The 27,561-nt window shown below is 47.1% G+C and overlaps 1 protein-coding gene across 8 annotated transcripts in view; it reads right to left on the bottom strand.

Annotated features, from left to right (window-relative positions):
- The window catches only part of MARVELD3 (MARVEL domain containing 3), an 813,614-nt gene that overhangs the window by 53,586 nt on the left and 732,467 nt on the right, over positions 1-27,561 (bottom strand). For 2 of the 8 annotated variants that reach the window (XM_085638773.1, XM_085638774.1), the window contains exons 1-2: positions 5,567-5,684; positions 4,207-4,783 (exon numbers count right to left, since the gene is read on the bottom strand). In XM_085638773.1, coding sequence (XP_085494899.1) covers positions 4,207-4,783; positions 5,567-5,582 — 593 coding nt within the window. In that variant the 5' untranslated portion in view covers positions 5,583-5,684. The other 6 variants (XM_085638771.1, XM_085638772.1, XM_085638777.1 and 3 more) reach the window with 5 other exon arrangements.

Genomic DNA, 27,561 nt, shown 5'->3' with positions numbered 1-27,561 from the left:
GGAACAACGTGGAGCATGGGGAAGTACACGGGCGAGAGAGCAGCACAAGAGCAAGTGGGGGAAGAAAAGCACATTGACATGGGGGAGAAATGTGGGTGGGGAAAAGCACACAGAGGAGACAGCTGGAAAACACATGCACTCTCGTGGAGTAAAAAAAAAACGAAAAAAGTAGTTCCCTAAAAGCAAGCAGTGAAAGGATAGATGCCAGCCAAAATGGTAAAGAGTAAAGTAACTATGCTCCAGGGGCAGGATAAACACAAGATGGACAAGCTGGGACAAGGAAAGCCATTGAATAAGAAGCATGCAAATGAAAGTGACAATAAAGTCAACCAATAGTAAGCAATGAATGGCCTGCAAGCTCTTTGTAAGCCCACAAAAGGTATTTTGCACACAGTCAGCTTGTGCCATCTTGTAGGCTAGTCCTAAACAAATGGGTTGTGTATTTGGAAAACCATCCGCCCAAATAAGAAAAGATACGGAGGATGAAGGCAATGTGGGGGATTAAGCTGCTGGATATACAGAGTCAGGCATTCAAACCAGAGGACAAAATGATGGATGTGTGTTCTTCAAAAGTCAACTGAGTGGTGCTCAAAAACGGAGAGATTTAAATGAGAGCAGTTAAGAGTGTCATACTGATGTTGGATACCTCATGTCTGAAGGTCTGAGAAGACGAATCCCTACCAACTTATAAAAGAGGAAGTGTGTCAAGGAGATGGGGAGGCTACGAGCTAAAACGCTGACATGCCATAGGGCACTCCGGCATCACGTGGGCACTGGCAAAGCTCTGAAATGGTATCCAGGCAAAATGTAAGCACTACAAAATGAAGAATAATACGAAATGCAAATACTTAAAAAGCAATATGAAGGATATGAGCTTTGCATAATTTAGAGATATTGTATTGCTTTGTAGGAGAATGACACTGACCTTGCAGTTTTAATTCATTTTGCTGTCTTCTGTGGCAGGCAGAATTCAAGTACAAGTAACCTGTCCTAGTTGAACACTGATGTTAGGACGCTAACAAAAACAACAGCCAATGACTGAAGAGGGCGGACTCAAAGACCCCTTTATGCTTGCTATTTGCTGATTTGAGGTATTTCCATACAGCTTAACTGGTCACTAGTCAGGCCTAAAAAACAAACAGAGCTTTGCAAAGAGTACCCAGAAAGTGTTCGCTGGTGGATGCTGCAGAATACGTGTTTAAAATGTGCTGCATGTCGATAGTCATACAGCTAATAATAGTCTGTTTCCGTCAAGAACTAAATTTTAAAAAGTAACACCAAGAACTACATCTTTTAAAAATTACACCAAATCCAATCTCAGAGGTCAGTTTGAGGGGTATTTTATTGTGGTTTCCAATTGATCATGATCTATTTAAAATCCATAGTCATTTGGGTTACTGGGCGGGCTACGGTTTTACTATTTGCACATTGTTGGATAAGGAATGCTTTTCTAACACTTATCTGTCTGTACCATTGCCTCCCTTTCTTAAACCTATTTTATTTGATATTCTAAAACGAAATAAAATGACACTGGCAAAATCTTATAAAGTGAGGAAGTACAATAGAAGCAGAGCAGATGGCAGCATGCATATGGATGGAGAGGTTGGGAAAGCCAGAAGGACACGGGAAAGGGTAGCGGGACTCCAAATATTTTTAAGCCACATGAATGTAGGTTGTTTGAGCTTGGCAGGTAGCATGATAGCAAGTACTTCTGTTTTATAGGGGTGTGAATTTTTTTCCCCAGAAATCATGTAAAACATTTGTGCCAAACATGGGTATGCTGTTATCGTGCGTGTTTTTTTCACGCAAGCATTTACTTCAGGTAAAGAGAAAGTCACATAAAATGATACTTTTCAAACAAAAAATGTCTTTCTGCGAAACATTTTCCGCACTAATTTATCTCCAGCGACCATATTGTGTAATGAAAAATTAAGCAAAAATGTCATAAGGTTTGTGAATCGTGCAAGCAGAATTTAAATTGCCCTCATGCCTACTTTAAAACTTTTTACATTTTATGAGGGCAGGCATCCTGGAAGGATGTTGGCAGCACAACTGTAACCTTTCTATGCATTTACTGGGGAGGCAAAGGTGCCCCCAAGTTTTGTTCCAATATAGCCAGCTTATGAAGGGGTAATACTAAAGGAGGGGTGTCGCACAGAAAGAGGCAGCAATAAAATGTTCCATATCTGGGGTGCACAGGACATCAGAGAAAGCTGTAGTCTGCGATGTCACATGAATGCGGTCATCAAAAACACCGTTATTGGTACTTGCCCCGGTACATTTTGTATCCTATGCACTTCAAATCTCACTCAGCTAAAATTATGATACAATGATGGTTAAACATTTAAAAAAGAGTTTCTGTTGCATCGATATTACTTACAAAATGGACTCGAACTATTTTGCCCTCAAACAAGCTGGCATATTGACTGTTGAGTTTCCTGTCCAGTTTATGCTCAATTCTTGGAGAAATGGCGAGTGGTTCCCATACGTAGATTTTCTTCCCAATCGTTGGTTTAGATATGAACTGCTAAGGTTGAGAATGGACATCAACCCTTGTTATAATAGTGATAAGATAAAAATGGCAATCATAGATGCAGCGGGGTGGCTTGGGTGTTAAATGAGACATTTTGCACATTCTTATAGATTGTCTAAAATTCTTGCTCCTCTGTAAGACTATTTTAAGACTGCTTTTCTTAAAATATGGTATGAGTAACTGTATACAAGCTGGGCCGCTCCTAACGGACATGCACCATTTATATGTGGCGTGTGTCGTTGGGAGATTTAGGATTTCCGCAAAAGACCTTTTGCAGGATTGGGACACGTGTTCCCATTTTTAAGAAGGTTTATGGTGATGCCTGTGGTTGCTCTATAACTCTATGAAATGATCTTATTCTGTTTATATTTTAAGAGAAGAGGTTTTTTATGAATCTTATAATTGGGTTTTTATTGTTATACGTGTTTTTTGGGATATTTATTTGAATGTATTTCGTTTTTAATGATTAGTGTTTGTGTATTTATGTTATTTAAAGACGATGGGTCAAAATCAACATTTTCTTGAGTTTTTCTTGCTCAGCGTCCAATGTGCATGATTTGTTCCTTCTTTTTTAACATGGACTGGGTTGTCCTCTCTATTCAGGGGCACCCTCGATGGCAAACTTCAAGTCCCCTCATGTGCCCATAAACAGATAATGTAATTAGAAGCAAAAATGCCAATGCCCGTCCAAGGAATCCTTGCGCTGACCAAACGGAAGAGCAGTGGCATTGATGGGTCCAGCTATCTATTGCAGCCCTCTGTCCCTGGCTGTCCCGGTCACAAAATCACACAAGAAAGACGGGGTCCAAGAGCAAGGCTTGAGCAAGCACCTGAAGTATGGAGTTACCGCTATTGAAGAGAAGAGTCATTTTTGACAAATGATGTTCTCTCCTTCACGTGTGAGGTGCAAAGCGCTATCCAGTATTGACACATTGCCTCAGGGGCTACCAATAGTCTTAAGCGGGAAGGAGGGGCGACCTCGTGACTTAGTATGCAGAGTTGCCATTTTATTCTTTTATGCTATCTTATCAAATAGGACCAGATCTCCCAACCCCGTCACCTGCCTGTCCTCTGAAAGCGCCCTCCAAAAGCTGTTTTAGCACTGTTAATACATCTGATTTTTTTCTGGTTAAATGAGAAAATGAATAAAAAAATACGGGGGGGGGGGTTGTGAGCTGGGCGTATCTTTCCAGTAAACCAGCCCCTGTCCCTGGCACACGCTGGGGAAAGCGGGGTGTTTGCACATTTTGGTAGAAGTCAAAGCATCAGTCAGAATAGATGTACCTATGATTAACTTTCTAACTTTGCAACCACAGACGAACTGTGTATTTTGAGAGTTTTGCAAAATACCAAAAGGCTATTTTCCAAATTCTGAATACTTTCATCAAGGAACTCTTGCACATCTCTGATAAGTCTACCACGCGCCCTTTGTTCGTTCTGAGCAATAGTCCAAGAACAATAACAGAGTCAACATACCAGGAGGACTTGCCCTTTGAGGACCCAATAGGTTCTAAAAGCAGACCCACTGCAGCGCCCCTTCCACCACACCCGATATGTATGAGAAATCGGCTTCGAGTACTTACAGGGGGCAGTAATTCTGGGTTTGGATAAGGAGTCTATACTGACTTAGTCAAAGAGAGAACTTAATATCCGTACAGGGCCGCAGCACTTACTTCTTGTAATAAGCGGACTCCTGGTGGAAGTCGACCTCCCTTGCGTCCCTGGGGACAGACTGGCCCCGCTCGTCCCAGTAGCGGTCTCGCTCACGTGGCCGGGGCTTCTCCTGGTACGCATCGCGGCTCCTCTCCTCCCAGGACCGGTCCTGGACCCCTTCCTGCCGGTGGTGGCTCTGTTCCCCTCGGTCCCTGCTTCTCTCGTCCCGGTTCCTGTCCCGGCTCCCCTCCTTCCTTTCCGTGCGCCCGTGCTGCCGGCTCCTGTCCTCCCTGTACCTTTCCCGGCTCTCCGGCTCACTGTCCAAGCCCCTGTCCGCCCGGGGCCGCTCCCGCGAGGCCTCCCTCACCTCTCGGGACCGCTCCTCCCGGGGCCGGTCCTGCGCGTGTCTCTTCTCTGGGGGGCACTGCTCATGGGGCGGTCGGGTTCTGCTCCTGTCCCCATTTCCCAGCCGTTCGTCCCTCCTGTTTGGGTCCCTGTGGTCCTCGTTACTTTTGGGGGTACGGTGTTCCCCTTCTCTGGGGACGCGCCCGGGGTCGTGCCTGTACCGGTGATCCACATGAGACATCCTTCCTTCACCTGGAATGAAACGATCAGAGTTGAGTTTGCATATGGAGTGAAGCACTAGGGAACAGCATACCTCCAATGGACATCAACTCTTAGCCGCCCCTTTCCCGGTCCCTTCGCGTCTAGCTCTCTTTCCTCGAACTATTTCTTTACTTCTCCTTAAACATCCAACTGTTGCCTTTACCAGCAGCTTTTCCAATTGCCACCCCCTAGGCTCGGGGACCTAGCCCTTAGGACAACATTTACCTTCATCTGCCACAAACAAGTTATTTGCTTATCTCCTTGTCTTCTCCCCTACCCCCCAAACACGCCCAAACCCAACGAAAAAAGAAAATAACACGCACAGGCGGTAGCAAGAGCCGCGTTTTCTATGCACAGGAACTCACACACTGCACCTGTTCCCTGTGCGCCCAATCTCTGGTGCCCACAACCTACCCAAGCCCCTGCCGCGCCCTCGACATGGGATCCAAAGTCTGCACTGCAGCAGTTCTTCACCCACAATGAAAGTGTCGGTGTAATCTATGGGTGACGTCTGTGCATGTGTGTTGAGTGGAGCGGATGACGGTGTGGTCACTAGGCCTTCTGCACCCCAATTCTACTAGTCCCCACTGTTCAAGTCAGGGCGTTCCTGTGTTCGGACTCTATAAAGTCCAGGCCCTGCCCGAGGTGTGTGGTGCACTTCCTGCTCACGCCCCCAGCACCATCAGGCTGTGCTGCGAGCTCCTAGGTGAACTACAAACTTGTAACCCTGCCAATCTGTAACTTCTACATTCACCCCAGCCTCTATTTCCTCACCTGAGGCACAGACCATCCATGTTCTGAACAACAAGCCACCTGTCAGGCCCTCCCCTCTCTAACGACGCGCCCCCGTTACCTGCAGCTACTTCCTGCTGCTCTTTCACAACAACTCGTACCTGCAAGGTAGCAGCTACCGCACTAGAGGAATGAACCTTAGCAACGAGACACCTCACGTAGGAAGACGTCATCTCGTCTTTTACTACTTTACAATTACGAACGAAATTTTCACTTCAGTTGACACCAGGAAACAACCTTGCTGTTTCCTGAAGTGCAGTGCATATCCTAACCATATTGATCACAAACGCAGCATATTGGTACTCGAGTACCTGGGGTGAAATGCAACAGGGCCAGCTTAAACAAGCATTGGTAAATGCATTAGGTTTCGTCTATGTGATTAATAGTAAGCTGTTTTTTGTTGTAAGTTGTAGCTTGCTGAGTAGTTGTACAATGTACATTACAGAAAGCCTGTTAAAGTGCTATGACTTGTTTATGTACAAAAAGGCAATATATTGTGCTGTTACGAGAGGTATAGGGCGGGAAAGTAATAGCAACATTTTGAAAAAGGAAATGAAATAGAAAAACAATATAATTAATTGATGTAATAGCAATATTATGTGTTTGGAGGAGTTCTGACAACTTTTGGACCCAGTGCCACTGCACCTGCTGCGCCAGTCAAATCATGCTCCTAGTGTCTGAAAGATAACTGCAGTTGTTACTGCCTGTTCGGTATTAAAATATTGCAATATTTGGTGTTTAGAGGAGTTATAACAACTTTTGGGCCCGGTGCCACTGCATATGCTGCACCATTCAAATCACAACCCTATTGTATGTAAAGTAACTGCACTTGTGACTTGCCTGTTTAATAGCAAAATATTGCAATATTTGGTGTTAACAGGAGTTCCTAGAGCTTTGAGCCCCGGTGTCACTGCACCTGCTGCACCATTGAAATCATGACCCTAGTGCCTGCAAGGCAACTGCACTTGTGACTGCCTGTTTAGTAGTAAAATTTAGCAATATTCTGTGTTTAGTGGGGTCCCTAGAGCTTTCGGTCCGAGTGCCATTGCACTTGCTAAACCATTCAAATCAAGCCCCTCTTAACTGCAAGATGACTGCAATTGTGTCTGCTTCTATAGTAGTAAAATGTAGCAATATTAGGTGTTGAGGTCACGACAAATTTTGGGCTGGTGCCACTACACCTGCTGCCCCATCCAAATCATGACCCTGTTGTCTGCAGGTAACGGCACTCTATACTTCCTGTTTAGTAGTAAAATATAGCAATGTTAAGTGTTCAGTGGGGTGCCTAGAGCTTTTGGTCCTGGAGATACTGCACCTGCTGCACCATTCAAATCATGACCCTATTGCCTGCTTTATAAATGCACTTATGACTGACTTGTTTATTAGAAAAATCTAGCAATAATCTTGGTTTAGTGGGGTCCCTACAGCTTTTGGCCCCAGTGCCACTTCACCATTAAAATCAAGTCCCTTCTAACTGCAAGGGAACTGCAATTGCCTGTTTAGTAGTCAACCATAGCAATATTATGTGTTTAGAGGAGTTCTGCCAACATTTGGGCCCGGTGCTGCTGCACCTTTCAAATCATGGCTCTGTTGTCTGCAAGGTAACTGCAATTGTGATTGCCTGTTAAGGAATAAAATATATAAATATTGGGTGTTTAGTAGGGTGCCTGAAGCTTTTGGTCCCAGTGCCACAGCACCTGTCGCACTACTGAAATCGTGACCCTAGTGCTTGCTAGATAACGGCACTTATGGCTGCCTGTTTAGTTGTAAATTATAGCAATATTAGGTGGTTAGAGGAGTTCTGATAACCTTTGGGCCCATTGCCACTGCACCTGCTGCACCATTCAAATAATGACCTGTTGCCTGCAAGATAACTGCACTTGTGACTGGCTGTTTAGTAGTTAAATATAGCAATATTTGGTGTTGAGTGGAGCTATGACAACTTTTGGCCCCGGTGCCACTGCACATGCTATACACCATTTAAATCAAGCCCCTTTCAACTACACGTTAACTGCAATTGTGACTGCCTGTTCAGTAATCAACTATAGAAATATTAGGTGTTTAGAGGAGTTCTGACAATTATTTGGCTCGGTGCCACTGCACCATTCAAATCATGACCCTAGTGCCTGAAAAATAACTGCGCTTGTGAATGCCTGCCTGTTTAGTTGTAAAATATAGCAATAATCAGTGTTTAGTGGGGTGCCTGGAGCTTATGGTACCGGTGCCACTGCACCTGCTGCACTATTGAAATCATGAGCCTAGCGCTTGCTGGATAACTGCACTTGTGACTGCCAATTCAGTTATAAAATATACCAATATTAGGTGTTTAAAGGAGTTCTGATAATTTTTGGGCCCAGTGCCACAGCACCTGATGCACCATTCAAATAATGACCCTGTTGCCTGCAAGATTAATGCTCTTGTGACTGTCTGTTTAGTTGTAAAATATAGCAATATTTGGTTTTAGTGGAGTTCTGACAACTTTTGGCCCTGGTGCCACTGCATCTGCTGCAGAATTTGAATCAAGTCCCTTTCAACTGCAAGGTAACTGCATTTGTGACTGCCTGTATAGTTGTAAAATATACCAATATTAGGTGTTTAGTTAGGTGCTTTGAGCTTTTGGTCCTGGTGTCACTGGACCTGCTGCACCATGCAAATCATGACCCTGTTGTCCGCAAGGTTACTGCACTTGTGGCTGCCTGTTTAGTACTAAAAGATAGCACAGCTCTTGTATATGAACTTTATTTTTAACGTGCAATGCTTATTACAACATTTAGAATGTAATCATAATGACCTAATAGATGAAGTTGAAAAAATCAATCCGATAATACCTACAAAGTGAAAAGAAAGGTACTGAGGAATGAATAGGAAATGTCACAAACGTTCTAAGGCTAAATAAAGTATCTGCTTTACACAACTAAATATTAAAAAGCAAGCATTCCAGCATACTGTTAGAAGTTGTCTGCCTTTGCTATGGGAAGAGATCTTATCTTGATTGTGATTGGGGCATAAACAGTGTGAACAACTTTAGTAGAAGTATCAGTAATGTGTCCATCCAGAGGAAGTTAACAAAAAAAAAGTTCCCCACAAAAGTGAATGAACACAGTAATTCAGTGTGGGAACTGATAAGAGCCCCCTTTTAAGACCTATTAGATACAAGAGATTTCTCAAGCACAGCACAAGCGCTGTGCAGGCGAAGCCTAAAAAGGTAGGTGTTTCTATAGTATTTGCGGTTCTCAACTATTTGAATAGGTGCAATACAGAGGAACACAGAGCCGCAAGGTGCCCCATGCAATGCCACTTCAAAGCGCTTTCGAAGAAGTTGGCACGTGTATGCACAGCTTGTGCGTAGTAACTTAGCGGGTGGCTTGGATGCTCGAAATAACATGGACCTCATAGGCTATAAGTTTAAATACTTCTCAGTAAGTGGAAAACAAAACTATTACCACAAAGCCCAACAGTTAGTAAATAAGGCCTCACCTTTATTTTGTTTTCACACCTAACGTTACATGTTTCCTTTTGAAATATTCACTGCACTGATATAGGTCCACATCCTTCCCACATTTTGTAGTATTTGTGCAGAGCCCACACCAGGGTTGTACCATTGAGAGCGTATGGCCCAGGTTATTCCAGCAATTTCCCCCTCCAAGTGGTTGGAACCCAAGGTTTGGGGTTCCATATGTGAGATATGCACCTTCCTCGCTGAAGAAGGCCGCTGTTGACTCCAGGCCGCTGTGAAGTTGTGGTTAACTGCTTGCTATGCGGCCAATCTTCCATCTCTCATTATCACAGGAGAAGACCCCACTGCCCTGTGGTTCCAAGCTAGTTGGAATTTCAGCAGCCTCTATGATGGCCAGTAAATGCTGGCCGTGGTAGTTGACTACTAAAAATATGCTAAAGTGGAGATAATATAAAGTACATTGGCCAATGAAGCTATACCAAAGCTGGAAAAAGTGATGTCCACTCATGGCCTGTTGCAGGAACTCAGAACTTGTAATGGACCCCATTTCAGGATCTGGAGGTGTCAAATTATCTCAAGTTCCTGAACATTGCCTACCAGAAATTCAACTCCAGGTGGCCGCAAACCAGTGGTGAGGTTGAGCATTTCATTCGCACCATCGATTTAGTCATCGGTATTGATCATGCCAATCACTGGCCACTTGAGTGGGCCTTTTATTCATTTGTCCGGGAATGCCAAGAAACAGGCCAGTTGCAGAGCCGGGTGTGTATGGACTGAATTGCAATGGATGTGATTCTTTACCATAAACGCTGGACCCCAGCACCATTGGATGCCGGACAGGTGTTAAAATATGCTGAAAGAGGCACTGTAAGGCTAGTAAGGGAGATAGTAGGATGTGGTTCAGGTGCCGAATCATCACTCAGGCAGCAAGTTTCGGCTTCCCAGTGGTGAGTAGTGTATAGGCATGGCATGATGGTGACAGCTGATTGAGGTGGAGAAATATCGAATTCTTCAATAAGTTCAAAGATTGGGCACCTGAAGTATGGTGGTTATCTGAGGTTAGACATGTCAGCCCCATCTGGAGAGACATTGCACCATGGAGGCTTCAGCCTGGTCACTGGAGAGTTATCAATGAAACAGAGGGAGAATTTCGCAGAAATAGCAATAAGTCCTCAGGTGAACTACATCTTGCAAAGTGTTACCTGGGTAGTGCTGGGATGCCCCATCGCTGGGGCAGCCATGCGCTGTACAAATCTTTCTAACATAACATAACTCTGCTAGTCCTGGGGTGGGGGCTGAGCCTCCTGGTGCCCTGTCTTGAGGAAGTTATTCTTAATGCAACCTAAGAGCCCATTCAACCCCTGATACTATGATTTTGACCAGTAAGGTGGGACTTAGACAAATGGCGGATGAAGTTTTGAACTGTTGGTTAGTTTGTTTTGAACATTTAAAATTTCAGAGGAATGTAGTAACAGTAGAGGACCCACACCGGGGTTGTACTACTTAAAGGGTTGGGGCGCAAGGTTCAGGGCTCCATACCTGAGATATGCACACACGAGTCTGTGCAGTCTCTGTTCACCTTACCATCCCACTTACCTCAACACCACACAATTTTCTCTCCTAAAATCATCAGAAAGCCTCTTAAGTCGATAATAGCTAATTGCCGTGCACAGCTTTGTTTTCACTAGTGTACGTTTGAAAAATGTTCACCCAGCATTTACACTGGCAATCAGTAGCTTAAGCAACAAAGATATCTTTGGTGTGTGTGTTAGGGAGAGAGTAAATAATGGAAGTGCATTTGAGAAACCCGATGGTAAAAATATGCCGTAACGAAGGCAGAATATATGAAAGGAAAGAAAAGGGCAAGTAGGGCTTTGCCAGGGAAAGCAGTGTCAGCAGCAGGACTGGCAGAGAATGACAGTCGCCGGAGCTGCCAGCATTAATAGTAGGAACCATGGGTGTACGGAAGGGGGGGGGGGGCAAGGAGGGGCGCTTGCCCCCCCCCCGGAGCGCCCCTCCTTGTCCTCCCTGCAGACGCCCATGACCATCACCACACGGCGTCTTCAATCCCTCGTTCACCCCTCTTTTAAACGTCACACCAACTCATCTCCCTCCTACCTCGACTTTAAACAGAGGCGCAACTAGAGACAAATTTCAAGGCGGGGGGGGCTAATTCATCCAGCCATATGCAGAGTGGAGATGCAGGGGCTCTAAGAAGGGGTGAAAACACAACAAAGCCTCATTAACAAGTAGATGGTCTTTTAAAGACCTGTGTGAAGTACTCGGGTGCGGCTGTGTATGCGCCCGGGAAGCTGTCTCAACCGGGCTGACACACACGAGGGGGGCGGGGGGCTGCTGAAGTCCTTTGAGCACAATGGGCGTTGCGCGCCTGACTTTAAACACTCTTTGTGCTAAAATCTGCAAATTTGTTTGTTGCTAGTTTAGTCTCCGATGGCAGCTTTGCTGGTGATAACAATTCAGGCACAAACTCCCATTTGCACCTGATACAGCATTATTATTTTGGTACTGGCAATGGGGTATGTATTTGCATGTGCCCTAAAATAAGGAATACCATAAGTAAACGTTTCCTGTGGCAAGTTTTGAATATTATTACTCCTAGCGTACAGATTTGTACATCAAATATCCTCCAGGTAGGACCCTTTGACAATTGCATGATCAAACACAAGAGCAAACAGCATGTATGATCAGCTCATAACAGGAGTAAGAACCAAAAATATAACCATTGCCTTTGTTCTCTCCACCCACCTCAGAATTAAGCCTGTAAGGTGCTGTTTCCTCTTAAACCCTCGGCGTAAGAACCAGACCAAACTAATGTAACTTTGTGTAATTGCGTATTTGTTGGGCAACCTGTCCTGGCGCACATTGTTAATAGAGGGTAGAAAGCATTTACCACTTGCTTGTGAGCGTTATTATTTATTTGAGGTAAACCCACGCCCTTCAGAGATTGGTGCACTTTAAAACGGGTGATTTACCACACACCTTTACAGTATATTGAGAATGACCTCATGTGGGGTAATACATGTGCTCAGTACAGTGCAGAACATGAGGGTGCTCCTGCCAGATCCCGGGGCTGTTATTAAGCATGGTCCAGGATCCAGGGTGCCCTCCCTGAGGTAATGCTGATTTTGGCCTGGCGTAATTTGCCAATACCATGACACATTCAGCAGCACCCGCCACTGACCGCTCTTTATTCTGAGCATCTGTGAAAAGTTGGACTGGTATATACTGTCCACTAGTTATAGTGGGCCCCCCTGTACCAGTCCAAACAACCCTTATTGATGATAGGTTAAAGACATCCTGTATTGAAAGCTATCCTTGTGGTAGCTATGGAGAGCAGCCTTCGGGCTAAGTCTTGAAGGAATGTAAAGCAGCTTGTTTTACCAGTCTATAATCTCATGAATGATCAAATGAAAGGACAACCACACCAGGTATATATAAAATATATGTATTTATTCTAAAACACAACCCCTAGTCTCTTTATGAGGCTAGAAGTCGAAGTACACAAGTTACAAGGCAAATATCAACAGTAAATAGCACAATAGACAGTTAGCCCTAGGGGCGTACAAAACCATATACTAAAATAGTGGTATAAGAACCACGACTTGACAAGACACAAGGTCTAGAGCCTGTAGAATCTCTGGGCCCCTTCAGAACCCCCCAAGATAGTGACACAGGGGACCCACGGGGGACGCGTGCAGTGTGGGAACACAGCCGCGAGCGCCGTTAGCTTCTATGGGGAAAGTCGCGGTTGGAATTTTAAAGTTTAAGGACACTTAGGAGATGACTAGGAGTAAACCCTTTTTGACTTGGAGTTGTCTAGGGCCAACACCCACGGGAGCACCAGAGAACTCAAGGGAGCCGGATGCATAGGTGTCAAATGGTGTCAGGTCGCGTTGTCGTTTTCAATGGAAGCTGGCGAAGAAGTGCTGCTGCCGGGAAGATGCGAAGTGTTCGAAGAGATCCAAGCCTGTATCAAAGATGAGAAGAACCTGAAAGCAGAGAGGACAGAGTCTCGGTCACTTGCCAGGGGCACGATAGTCGAATGCCCACCGATGTCGGGAGCTTCAGGTGAGTTGACGGGAAGCTTAACTCTTCAGCCACGAGGACCAGGAGGCATCGAGGACAGCCAGGAGCTGGATCGAGCTGTCCCATGAAGGATGTCGAGTGCTGCAGCGTCGGGGTCTGGATTGGACACACCAAGCCTTGGCAACAGCAACCCACGCAGAAAGCGAACAATGGCTTCGGTGAGGACCAGCAAGGTCTGAGGAACTCACCCAGTGAGGGCAAGTGGGGGCACGTCTGGAGCAACCAGGAAAGCCCAAGGAAAATCAGAGTTGCCTTCTCAGGGACCCACAAGTCGACGGACAAGGGATCGCAAAGGTACCTCAAGCTGAATCACAAAATGGCGGCCTACGGGTCACTCGGAGTGGGTAGGCCAGCAATCTTCGGTGGATTCTCTTCTAACCCAAAGCACAGCTTCGAGAGTTGTCAGGAAGGTGATGCACTTGCAAATGTGCACGGTGTCTAGGGGTTCCAGTCCCACGTTACCCACGACAGCTACGGGTCTTAGCTTTGCTGGAGACTCAGGTCAGCCTCCAGGAAGTCTGGAAATCTACCACTGCTGTTGCAAAGTCTTCGGCATCCGGCGCGAGCTTCATAGATGCAGACCGGACTGATGCATCGTTGGTGCCTGCCAAGCAGGGGAGTCACTCCTTGACTCCAAGGGAGATTCTTCAGTCTTCTAGTCTTGAGTAGAAAGTCGAAGTTCCAGGATTGTGTTTCAGAGTTTCGTCCAAGGATATCTAAAGTTCAGGTTACAGAGGTTCCTTACTTATACCTAAGGAAGGGGTTGGACTAACTCAGGGGACCCACCTATGGGAGGGTTTGGAAAGAGGGGTGGCTACACCCATTTCCTTTGTCCAGTTTCACACAAGAGCAGGGGCTGGTAGCCCCTGCAACCGGTTTGAGTTGGACTATGCACAAGGACACCAAATGTGCCCCCAGTGCAGGACTTCAAAGCACTCTAGGAGTGCTCCTGCCCAGCCCCAATACACATCAGCCTGTCTGGGAGGTGGTTACACCTCCCTGTGACAGGAAACCTATTGTCCAGGTCTCCCCTGACGGAGTTTCGGTCAGCAGCAGGAGGCCAGTCTGTGGCTGCAGCATCCATTTTGTGATGCCAGGGCTCTGTTAAGTTGGTACCAGGTAAACCAGTGCTGTCATGTCTCTCCCTCTAGAAGGGTGGGATCCTACTCCCACCCCAGTTACTGGTGTGGGGGTAGGATTCCAAGGTGTTTGACACCAAACACCACATATTTCCTTCCAGCCATCCCAAATTTAGCATTTACCGCGAGGTTATAATGCACTTAAGAGTAAATGGTCATGCTGCACCACAAAAAGCATCAGAGAATAGACTCCGAACACTGCAGAGGGGCTCTGCTCATGCAGGGCAACCCTCTCACATGAAAACCAAGCACTCTGCCATCAGGATTGATAAGGCCTGCCATAGGAGTGACTTATAGGATTATATGTGTGTGTGTATGGGTAGTGATAGAGGTAACCTATATCACAGTAAGGGGTGCATGCACCACCTCACTCAGGCTGCAGTAGCAGTCGTGTGGTGTCATTTTGGAGGGCTTCCCAGGGGTGGCATAATACATACTTCAGACCCTGGTAGGCCTCTGGGGTACCTATGCCCTGGGTACATAGTATACCATATACTAGGGACTTAAAAAGGCACTCCAGAATCTAATCTGTAGGGTACCTAAGTGTGGACGCTTCGGACAGACGACTCAGGACACGGCGTCTAGTTAGAGAGGGTTTTATTTGCGGAAGTATGATTTTGTGCTGTTTATCCAGGTTCTGGTGTCTCTTCCCCAAGGGGTCGGCTTTCCAGTTCGTCTAGGCGGGGCGTGGCCAAAGGACGGGTCCCGGTGGTGAACGTCAGAGGACTCCCGATGTCGACCTCACCGATAGAGGGGAGACAAAACCAACAAAGACTCTGGTCAGTATGGTGGTTAAGTTAAAGGACAAAACGGGGCCCAGGACGTGAAGGGTACACTCCGGTGCTCTCGTGTCAATCTCCTACACTCAGTACGTCCGGGGTGCTCAGGAAAGGTAGTGCAAGTGAGGGGGGGGGGGTAGAAAGGACCAAGTGCTTAAGTATTTACAGGTGCGGCGGCGAGAGGCGTTTAGGATCTTTTTCAGCCTTCTCCCTCCTCCCGACCCAGCCCGTAAAACGTTCACGCACCTGGGTCAGCCACGCTCCTCCGTGGGCGCGGCTCGGCGAAACGTGGGTGCGGAGTCCTCCCTTCTACGACTTCTCCTTCGACGTAGGCTCTCGTCTCTCCGACGTCCCTGTCGCTGTAGCTTCTCTCGTCTCCGACCTCTCCGCTGTTGCAGTCTCTCTCGGCTCCGTTCTCCTTCACTCTCCTGCTTCCGCTCCGGTGTAGCCACACACTACGGGTCCGTCTGGCTCCGATCTTATTGGAGGTTCGTCGACTACGTCACAGTTGTGGGCGTGCGCACCAGGGAGCTGATCCCAGTTAAAGGGGAAGACCTCTGAGGATGTTTCTTCTACGGCTGTCACTCTCCAGTCGTCTTCCTGTGAATCATAAACAACACTGTCCGTGACCTCCGGCACCACCCACCAGTCCGCCCCATGCAATCCGGTGTCCCGGCTCGCCTCGTGACACTAAGGTACCTGGAATCCATTTTAGAGAGGAAGCAGCTAGGCTGGGGTCCTGAATAGCAGGGCCCCAGCCAGACTAAAGTTGAAAAACAGTAAAACATCAGCAAAAAGTGGGGGTAACCATAGGAAGTAGATCCTACTCTCCTACAGCATCAACCTGCAGGCGGTGAAAGGACTTTTTATTTTCACTTCCAGGTGGACCCAAAACAATGGACTACTTTAAATGGTCATCAGCCGTCCTTTTGTTCGAGTATCACCTGGTGGAACCCAAAAACAAGGGCCTAATTTAAAGGGCCATCAGTACTCCTTTTGTTTGAGTATCACCATGGTGGGAACTACCTGGAGTCCAACACCTAAATGCTAATCTAATCGAGGGAAACTAAGACACACAGCTTTTGATCTGTACAAGGAAAATATGATTTGGAGGCAGGTTTTTGACGTTGCTCAACCTCTGTGTATAAGAAATGAGCACACACCGCAAGTATGTTAGATCTGGGTAGTTACACAAATTATGATTTTAAAAATTCTCATTTTTTTATTTAATTGTTTCATAGCATTTCTCATCCCAGTGTAGGGTGTCAGAGTATGTTACATCACACGCACACGTTAAAAAAAGACAATAAATCATAAGTGTTCAAATCAATCTACAGTATGTTACATAAGACAAGGAGGATTACAAATTGTCAAGAGTGCCTGGTTGGGAGAAACACAAAGTCATGATTTAAAACCCCTTTAGACGTTCTTACTTCTGAATGACCTCTTTCAGCAATCTTGCTAACAGACAGATTTTGAAAATAACAATAAGGTTCTAAACCCATGCCTTGACACTTGCATGTAGCTCTTTGATGCCAATCCATAGCTCTCTGTGATATATTAGAATTATTGCAAGTTATGAACAGCAAGTAACAAGAGGATGTCAAAAGCAGTAACCCGCTTACCTTGATACATAAAATACAAATTTTAAATTTGCATGTTAAACTTCATGATTCTTAACTGGGTGTAGATAAAACACAGATCTTTGCATTAACCACCAGAGAAATCTTACTTTATTAAAGAAAGAGATGGCTGTGGCACAACAGCCCTATGGTGTATGAGATTATATGCAGCCTGCTTCCTGTCCCCCATGGCTCCTCCTGCGCCCCAGTGTTTCTTGTGCCCCACCTGGCACACATCATGATGTCGGAGGATAGTGATGACGTTAACATTTTGCCCCCCCCCCTGGAAAAATTTCTGCGGACGCCCATGGTAGGAACACTGCATTACCTCCTCGTCCAGTCTTCCTCGCCACAGTATTCACATATGAGCCTCAGGCTCCACACAGAACTCCAAGTAAAATTAAAAGAGCAGCGCTCTAGTCTCCCCTCCCTCCTCCAATATGGCCCCCAGTGTCTTCAGCCAATCACATAAAGGGATACATATCAAACATCACGACCTGTTCTTTTTTTCTGCACTTCTCCGAGTGCTGTGTTGCCGGTGTTGGACAGGTGAGTGGGGCTGGGTTCCTGCTTCAGCGGTCCCGTTATGCCCTTGGGTATCTAGTTTGGGGGTAGTAGTGTGTTTTTACACGATCGTTTGTTTGAATTTTCATGTATTGTATTTTGCCTCCTGCTACTGCCTTTGTGCCTCTGGTCCTGCTTTAGCGGACTTTCAGTGGCATTCGATTTGTTTTGCCTGTGTCGTAAGGTGACACTGACGATCCCTCGTGGTCTGTTTCATTTCCCGGCCGCGCGTCCTGCTAAGCGGACATAGCGCGGCCGGATGCGTTTGATCTGGGGGCCCGAGGCTGCCGGTATCATTCTTACCTCCTGTTGGTGCCGCGTATGCGTGCTGTGGGGGCGGGTGAATCCCGTACGCATTTCTTTGTGCTGCTTCTTCGTTGCGCGTTCCTTGATGTTCCGATCTGTCTCGGCCCTCGTTTTCACTGTATGTGGGCATGCGCGCGGCTGTTTTTCCTCCGGACATTTATGATTGGATTATCTGCTTACAGGTGCTGGCTTGTTTGGTTGCCTAGCAACCCAGGGCCTTTTATGCCAGGCGTGTTGTCTTCTTACCTGCCTGTGTTTCTCTTCATGCGTTCACTGGTGTATAGCTGTGATGGAGAGTCGTTCTGTGCCTGATTCTGCTCCTGAGGCTTCTGGTTCTGGTGTCCAGATTCCCTCTATGGACGTATTGCAGCAGATGATAAATTCTGCTGTGGCTGCTGCTATACGAGGTCAGATGCCTGTTCCTCCTGCGAAGCGGGCTAAGGTTGATGGCGCTGCGGCTGATGTTTCTGACGTTGAGGAGGAGGTTGATGTCATAGGTCGTTTTGTGCAAGGTGCCGACCTGAAGGAGGTGCTGGGTCACATTAGAGAGAACTTGGAGTTTCCTGCTTCTATTGTTCCTCTGGAAGACGATCTGTTTGCGCAATACCAGCGTCCTGAACCTGATTCTTTGCCTCTGCACTCTTCAGTCTTGAGGGTCCTGGAGAATGAATGGAAAGATGTAGACAAGGGTTCCTTTCCACGCTTTTTGAATAAAAGGTACCTGCTACTGGACTTTGATGTGAAATTTCCTTCCTCGGTGAAGGTTGATTCATTGTTGGCCAGCATGGCGTCTCATGGAACTGTAGTGTCTGAGGATTCTTCTCCTGCTGACCCGGTTGACCGTAAAGTGGATGGTGCGGTGAAGAACACTTTTGCGGCTGCTAATTTCTCTATCAGGGCGGCTGCCTATGCTTCTTACACTATACAATCCTTGCTTAAGGATTTTCAGTCTCTGTCTGAATTGTTGGACCAGGGGGAGGATGTTTCTTCTACCCTGGCTATGATGGAGCAACAAGTTCGGTTGCTTTCGGATGTCTCCTTTGACTCTTTGGGTGCGGCGGCTTCCGCGGCTGGGTCTTCGGTGGCTGCGAGACGCCAGTTGTGGCTTCGTTCATGGAAGGCTGATGCTGCGCAGAAGAATCTACTGAGGAAGATTCCTTTTTCTGGGGTTAAACTGTTTGGGTCGCCTCTGGATGACATGGTTAAGAAAACGGCGGAGGACCGTAAACTTCTGGCTCCTGAGAGGACGGGTAACTTCCGTTCCTTTGGGTCTCAGAGGGCTTTTGGCCCTTCTCGGAGGGGTAGAGCTGGTCCGCCCTTTCGTGGGAGGGGGCGTGGCCGGGGTGCTCCTTCCTTTGGAAAAACCCGGTTCTCCGGTGCTTCTTCCTCCTCCAACCCTTCACCAAAATCGTGACTGGATCGCTCCTGGTATGGGTCCGGTTGGGGATCGCCTCAGTTTCTTCCTGGAGTCTTGTAACCTGACTGTTTCGGACAAATGGGTGCTGCAGGTGGTTTCAGAGGGCTTGCGTATTGGATTTATCCAGACTCCCCCAGACTGTTTCAGGGCCACTCCTTATCCCAGGGATCCTGTACGGAGATTGGCGCTTTTGGAAGGCATCGAATCCCTGATGGTCAAGGGTGCGGTGATTCCTGTTCCCGTCGATCAATTGGGGTTGGGTGTGTATTCCATCCTATTCCTGGTGTCAAAGCGAACTGGGGATCTTCGACCTGTGATGGACCTGAAGTGGGTGAATACTTACATCCCTCACCAGAAGTTCAAGATGGTTTCCCTTCAGTTGATCCTTCCTCTGATATCTCAGGGCGACTTCCTTGCTTCGATAGACTTGAGGGATGCTTATCTCCATATTCCTGTTCATCCAGACTCTCAGAAGTTTCTCCGGTTTTGCGTGCTAGGTCGGCATTACCAATTCCAGGTAATGCCCTTTGGACTCTGCTCTGCTCCCAGGGTCTTTACTAAGGTTCTGGCTCCTCTTATTGGCCTTTTGCATGGGGAGGGCATTAGTGTGTTTCCTTATCTGGACGACATTTTAATTTCTGCTTCTTCTCTTCCCAAGGCGGAGTTGCATGTCCAGAGGGTGTGCCATGTCCTGGAACATCATGGGTTCCTAGTGAATGTACCGAAGTCCTCCCTGGTTCCTGCACAGGAATTGACTTTCATTGGGGCTCTGTTCAGGACTCAGTTGGGTATGGTGTTCCTACCTCCTCCCAGGATTCTGTCCCTGATGGCTGCTGTTCGTGCCCTGTTGGTGGGACATTCTCATCCTGTGAGCCTATGGCTGAGGGTTCAGGGTCTGATGTCAGCGTCGTTGTTGACGGTGCCGTGGGCTCGACTACACATGTACCCGGTGGTGTCACACGTTTTGTCGCATTGGGACCCCTGTTCCCTAGATATGACTGTTTTGATTCCTATGTCGGAGGAAGTTCGGGTGGTCCTAGGTTGGTGGTTGGACGAGGGTCATCTGTCCAGGGGCCGTCCCTTTCTGATTGTTCCCACCCGCGTGGTCACTACCGATGCCAGCCTGCTGGGGTGGGGTGCTACTCTGGGGGATTCATCGACTCAGGGGGTTTGGCCTCAGTCGGTGTTGTCATGTTCCTCCAACTACAAGGAGCTGAAAGCCGTCCTTCTGGGTTTGTTGGATTTCTCGAATCTGGTTCAGGGTCACCATGTACAAATTCGAATGGACAATCAAGTTGTGATGTCATATATAAACCATCAGGGTGGGTGCAGGGTTCAATCCCTCAGTTGCCTCAGCCGTCGGATTTGTTGTTGGGCGGAGTTGAATCTGGAGTCCCTATCTGCAATTTATCTTCCTGGCGTGGAGAACACTGTGGCGGATTGTCTGAGCCGGGTGTTTCCCTCCATGGGCTCTTTGTCCCTGACACATGTGATGTTCAGGAGGTTGCAGCGGATGTTTGGTTGTCCGATTGTCGACCTCTTCACTTCCCAGGACAATTTCAAGATCCGTTGCTTTTGCACAATTATGCCTTGCCGGGATGCATGGAGGGTGGATGCCCTGTCGTTCCCTTGGCCGAAGGGTCTATTGTATGCCTTTCCTCCTGTTCCCCTGATTCCGGCGGTCTTGCAGAAGGTCAAGAGGGAGGGATCCTTTGTGCTTCTCATTGCTCCGGGTTGGATGCGTCGCCCTTGGTATCCCCTCATGTTGGAATTAGCTGTGTCTCCGGGGTGGGCCTTGCCATTCAGTCCTTATCCTCTGTTGGGTCCTCTTCTTCCTCTGCCTGTGTTCCGTTCATTGGGTCTGCGGGCCTGGCTCTTGAAAGGGATTCGTTGATGCGAACTGGCTGTTCATTGACTGTGGCTGGGGTCATTCAACAATCCAGGAGACCTTCTACTCTTAAATCCTATGCAAAAAACTGGGATAATTTTGTTTCTTGGTGTCTGGGTCGCAATCTGTCTGTGGCTTCTTTGGATCCGGCTCGCATTTTGGATTTTGTGAATGATGGATTTGTGCTGGGCTTGGCCATTTCGACTCTTCGGGCTCAGTGGGCTGCGATTCAGGCGTTCCATGTCCTCCCTTTAATTTCTGTTTCGCCTTTGGTTGCTAGACTTTTTAAGTCTCTCTCTTTCCAACGCCCCCGTCCTATTATGTGTCCTCCACCTTGGGACCTGCCTTTGGTTTTGCGCTCCTTGCAGTTGGCTCCCTTCGAGCCTTTGGAGTCGGTGGCGTTGAAGTTTTTAACACTCAAGGTGGTGTTTCTTGTGGCGATTGCTTCTGCCAGACGTATGGGTGAGTTGGGTGCCTTCCTCCGTTCTGCTCCCTTTTTGTTGGTTTTGGCGGACAGGGTGGTGTTGCGCCCTCATCCTACGTTCATTCCGAAAGTGGATTCTTATTTTCACAGGTCTTCTGAGGTGGTGCTTCCATGTCTTTGTCCTGATCCTTCCTCGGATGAGGAAGCCCTGTTGCACCTCTTAGATGTTCGTCGTGCTTTATTGATATATTTGTCACGCACGTCTTCATTTTGCAAAGTGGACAACTTGTTTGTCAATTATGGTTTGTCACGTCAGGGACTGAAACCCTCCCTCTCGACGATCAGTCGCTGGATTAAGGAGGCCATTTTGTTGGCGTATGCTTCGGTTTCTGAAGTTCCCTCCCTTCCTGTTCAGGGGCGTTCCACCCGCTCTGTTGCTGTGTCTTGGGCCTCCTTCAAAGGGGTGTCCATGGAGGATGTTTGCCGGGCTGCTACTTGGTCTTCCCCTCATACATTCATGTCCCATTACCGCCTCCAGGTTGGGGGTGGGGGTTCTGTTTCATTTGCATCTTCTGTTCTGACTGCGGGGATGCCTTGAGAGGTTGTCTTTGATTGCTGTACCTCTGTTTATTAAATTTTGTTTTTCACTGCACTTTGGTGTGGTCTTTTCCTTACATGAAGCTGATTGCTTTGGTATCGGCTCATATGTGAATACTGTGGCGAGGAAGACTGGACGAGGAGGTAATGCCCCGATTACTTACCGGTAATCTTCATTACTCCGAGTCCTAGTCTTCCTCGCCACAGTATAGTTTCCCTTCCCTCCCGGCCCTGGTGGTGGCTTCATGTCTGCGGCTTTGTGTATCAGGTCGTGATGTTTGATATGTATCCCTTTATGGGATTGGCTGAAGACACTGGGGGCCATATTGGAGGAGGGAGGGGAGACTAGAGCGCTGCTCTTTTAATTTTACTTGGAGTTCTGTGTGGAGCCTGAGGCTCATATGTGAATACTGTGGCGAGGAAGACTAGGACTCGGAGTAATGAAGATTACCGGTAAGTAATCGGGGCAGAAGTTACTACACTAACCGCAGCAGTAGCAATGAGGACTGACAGACAATGGCAGTTGTCTCTGTCTCTGAAAATGTAAGACACAATAGCACAATCCTTAACTGAGAGTGTGGCTAGAATTTGGAACTCAAACCCCCAAATCTATGAAACAGCACCTCTCTGAAAATCTTCAAACATGAGTTGAAACTCCCCGTCTTCTGGCAGTGCACTTTCCGTATTTGTTGTCACGGAGGAGCGTGGCAACCAGGGAAGAGATCAAAATACTGCAGAATTTCTCAAACCGCTTGTTACAAAACTCATGAAACTCTGCTTTAACTAGTTCCCGCCTCTGTAGGTCGACAAAATCATTTTATTATTATTTGGAGAAGCTGGATACAAAGTAATTGTCATTGTGCGCTTAGTTTATTGTATATAGGCACTGATTTTTTAAAAATAATTCTGAGAAAAACGTAAATTTTGTAGTATTTATGTGTAAATGTCTATCTTCGTTTTAGAGTTGGAAGCAGAACGGAGCCGCGCACTTTGCGTTGTCATTGTTACTGCATGTGATGTCACCAGGGCCTCGAGGACAGGAAAGTAATGACGTGTGTAGAGGGAAGATTCCACTGCAGCAGAGAGAAAGATAAACTACATCTTAGTCTGTAGGTAACGACGCATGTTTATGTTCGTATCTGGATTCGGTTTACGTGTCTTAATTGCTGCATTAAGTCTGCCAAGAAACTGCTCTCCTCCCTCCCAGACCATTCCGCATAGAAGCACGTGGTATCTCCCACGCTGTTATGATGACGCGTGACAAGGTCCCGGGGTGTGACGTGGTAAAGGCTGGTCAGCAGGGAGCTGCAGCAGGGCATCGACGGAGCCATATTTCTTCTGGGGCTGTGGTTGCTAGAACAGCAGACCTTTGAAATAAAAAGGACCGGATGATGTTTGCAACGGTAAAGGTGACTGAATAGACCAAATGAAAAAAACTGAGTATTTATCTTAAAACCTGAGTGAAAAGTAAACTAAATAATTCCATTCACTCTGTAATTTAAAATCAGGGCCACTAGAATTATGCAGCAGGGTTGAGTAAATATCAACTTCATTATTTTGACATTTTTACACCTGTTAACACTGTTTGGGCATTGGTTGCATCACATTGGTACCAGTATAACAACCAAAAATAGCAATAAGCATTTGAAAGGTGACTTGTCAATCTTTGCAAAGGGCTTTCGACTGCTTAACAACAAGTGTCGCTGCGTTTTTAGTAACTTTTAGCCCGTTTCAGCCACAAAAACATTTTTTGTGTTAAAATCTGCAGGTTATTCAGCAAATGAGGGATTATGTGGCGAATGCAAATCTATAATCATAATTCAAGAGGCCCTGCTTAAAAAACCATTTTCCACCCCCCTCTCTCCAACCCCTCTTCACCCAGCTCCAGCAAACCCATACCTGCAACCGCCACTCTGGTATTCCATCTCCAACGTTATCACGAACAAGAGGGACAGTGGCTTGGTAGGTACAGCATACAGGCCCCTAATAGATATGGCAAGAACAAAAGTATGCAGTTCCTGAGGAGGGCGTGGAGGGGGCGGGGGAGGAGAAAAGAAGTGAAAGGGAAGGGGGGTGCTCAAGGTACAGAATGGAAACTATAGATGGAGAAGCTCCAATAAGGAGCACGGGCCCTTACACACCCGAAGGGTGTCATGCTTCATCATAAGGCAGCTTGTTGCTGGGCCAGCGCTGCAATGCCCAAAAGCCCCACAAGGGGGCTCTTTGCCTGAGGTCTTCTCTGGTTGCTGACGTGAAGCTAGATGGTGATGTGGGGGCTTATGTGTAGTGAGTAGAAGTGGAAAATAAAACGTGTGGGTGTAAAAATAGCTAGGGGATTTCAAAAATCAATTTTATTCACTCCATTCCTCTACTACCGATAAAAACAACCGACTGTCAAAGTCGTGGCTGGCAAGGAAAATTATACCGGCTGCAGCTCAGAGTGATATGTGTAAGAGGGAGATGGTCGACATGTTTAATGCGCAAAGTCGTCCAATAGGGTCTATGGCAATTCTTCCCCCGCCCCCTCCACGCCCTCCTCAGGAACTGCATACTTTCGTTCTTGCCATTCCATCTCCAACCTCTTCCCGGCCCATCAGCTTTTTCCCCCCAAGTTGCTCCATCCTTCGAGCTTCTGCCTATTTTCGAAATCAACCTTATTAGACCTGGCACCTTTTGGCGTGGTTTTCCCTGTATTTTCGCTTCTGGCCTCCTGTTTTTGACTGTGTGCCAAACTTCGTTTTTGCTAGTTTTAGGACTCTGGGCCCTTTACCATTGCTGACCTTTGCTAAAGTGCATGTGCTCTGTGTCTAAAATGTAATTGCATTTGGTTTCTCTATGATTGTAATATTTGATTTACTTATACGTCCCTAGTACAGAGTGCACTATGTGTGCCCAGGGCCTGTAAATCAAAAGCTACTAATGGGCCTGCAAACCATACAAAAGGATGGATGGAGCCCTGAAACTTTTCAGACACTCAACCCCAGTCACTATTAGATCTGGGTTGAATCCATCGTCGATCTTTAGCTCACTTTGTCACCCCAGGCAAGACCCAGCAATTTGCAAATCAGACTTGACCCTGTCCCTCATGGGCACAGTCTAGCTCGAACTGCCAAGCCAGGTCTTCCCTGGACCGGAAACAAGCATCCTGGGACCGGTTTCGAAGTAACACCCCATATAAGCCAGGCTAGCTTGAATCCAGTGGCAAAATGAGCAAGGGACCCACGTCAGGGTATACCCTGCCAACTTGGGGCAAACTAAGCAAACACAAGTAGATGATGGATGGAGCACTGAAACTTTTCAGACTCTCACCCCAGTTGCTATTAGATCTGGGTTGAATCCATCATTGTTCTTTAGCTCACTTTACCACCCCAGTTCAGCCTGCAGCACTGATTGTGCCACCCACCCGAGTAGCACCTCAAACCTGTCTCGGGCCTGCCACGGCAGAGCCTGTGTGCGCAGTTTTTGAAGCTGCCATGTCAACCTGGCAAGTACACTGTTGTAATACAAAGAAGCCTTGATGCCAAGTGTAAGTTCTGTATGATGATGTATTATAAGTAATATGTTCCAAATATACGCTTCAAAGATAAGCTATAGTAATGAGCCCAACCAGGAGCAGCCTCCTTGCTGCTCAGCTCATACACCAACTGACATTCACAGGCACCCAACATTCCAATGCATAACCATGCACCAATATTCCACACAGCACACTCATACTGGCTGAGCAGAGGGTGTAACATACACCAACTTATATGGCCCAAACCTTCCCTTTTACTACATGTAAGGCACCATTAACGTAGGCCCTAGATAGCCCCATGGACAGGGCGCAATGTACTGAAAAGGAAGGACATGTACTCTTGAGTTTTATATATCCTGGTAGTGAAAAACAGCTACATCAGTTTTCCTTTACAGGAAGGCCTATTGCTCCCATAGGTTAGCATTGGAGCTGCCTTGTAACACTTTACCAATTGGGAGCCGATAGAAAATTAGAGTTTGGTATCTCTGGACTCCCAATTTAAAAAACACATCTTTTTGTGAAGTTGGTTTTTAAATTGCAGGTCTGAAAATGCCTCTTTTAGACTGTTGGCATTTTGTTACTTTAACCATTCTGTGCCTCTGCCTCTCGTTAGAATACTCGTCTGGGTTGACAGTTGGCCTTTGTAAATTCATCCAATACAGTCACACACAAAGGGAGATGAGGTGTGCCTTGAACATCCTGATAGCCCATAACCAGGGTGATGGGTCTTTCTGAGCTAGAGTGGTGGAAAGAGTTGACACTTGAACCTGAATAGGGCTGTGCCTATCTCCTCAGTAGAGCTGCCTACCCCCCTGAATTGTGTCTGGAGCCAGGGCCAGAGAGGGCAGGGTCTTGTGCACTACAAAGACCTTTATTTGAAGTCTCTCGACTTCAAAGGGTAAAATGGATAAAAGTACTGGACTTCTGACACCATACATTCTGGACTGAGGACATTCTGCCAAGAAGAAGAGCTGTTGTGCTTCCCGGAGTGACTGCCACTTTGCTGCTTGCTTTGCTGTGTTGGCCTGCTGCTTCTGTCTTGTGAGTGAAATGACTGGACTTTGCTCTCTGCATCCTGCTTTCTAATGTTCTCCAAGGGCTTGAGTTGAGCTTGCCTCCTGTTGGAAGTCTCAGGGCCATCAAAGACTTCACCTGTAGCACCTGGGCCATTCTGCTGAGAGCCCTAATCTGCCAAGTGGGGCCAAATCCTGTTCTTGGGCCCTTGGAAGAGAGTTGCTGTCCTAAATAGATGATTCACACATCGACTACAAGCACCTCTTCGGAACTGGTGCCACACTTCAACATCGTGCTGATACCTGCACCGGAGCCGTGGTACCCGCTAAACACAACAACCACGACCGGCAATGCGTGTCCGCCAACGCCGCAGCACCTCTGAAGAACCACCACAGCGGGAGTCTCGAGCACTGCATCATCGAAGTCCATGATGCCCGACTCTGTCTCTGCAGCAGCACCAGTGGGCCTGTGGTGTGACATCGACTGCAAAGTCAATGCCTCATGGCTTGACCCTCGACGCTTCGACCCCTCACCGCCAGCAGAATTGACTCCTCACCGCTAACATCGCATCACCTCCCATGTGCCTTGCAACATCCCTGGCGTCACTGACTCAACAACTCTGCACCGCTTCAAGGAACTAACTCCTCACTTGCTTCATTGACACCTCAACTCCGTTGTGCAATGCACCGTCCTGAGCACCGATGTGGCAACGACCTGCACCGACAGTAAGGAACCAACGTCGCCTGCTCTTAGCGATGCCTCACCTTCCCAGCGCCTTGCAACGTCCTTTTCTGTCATCGATTCCAAGGTACTGTAACCACGGTTTATACAATTCCGAAGGCAGCCCCCCCCCCCTCCCTCGCGGTCAGCCCCGAATTTTGAGATTCAACTTCGTCGAGCCCGTCAGTAAAGTCTCAGCCGGGGCTATTGTGTTTCTAAGTGACAGACTGCATTTAATTTTGAAGACTTCATACCTTGATTTGTATATGTTGGATTTTTGTCTTTTTGGTCTTGGTATAATCAGATACATATTGGCTATTTTTCTAAACTGTTGTGGAATACTTTTGTGGTGTTTTCACTGTGTTAATGTGAGTGCACAAATTCTTTACACATTGCCTCTTTAGTTTAGCCTGACTGCTCTGAGCCAAG

The sequence above is a fragment of the Triturus cristatus genome, chromosome 12 (genome assembly GCF_964204655.1).
Source record: "Triturus cristatus chromosome 12, aTriCri1.1, whole genome shotgun sequence".
NCBI lineage: Eukaryota > Metazoa > Chordata > Amphibia > Caudata > Salamandridae > Triturus > Triturus cristatus.
This window is presented reverse-complemented; position numbering and strand designations above follow the sequence as displayed.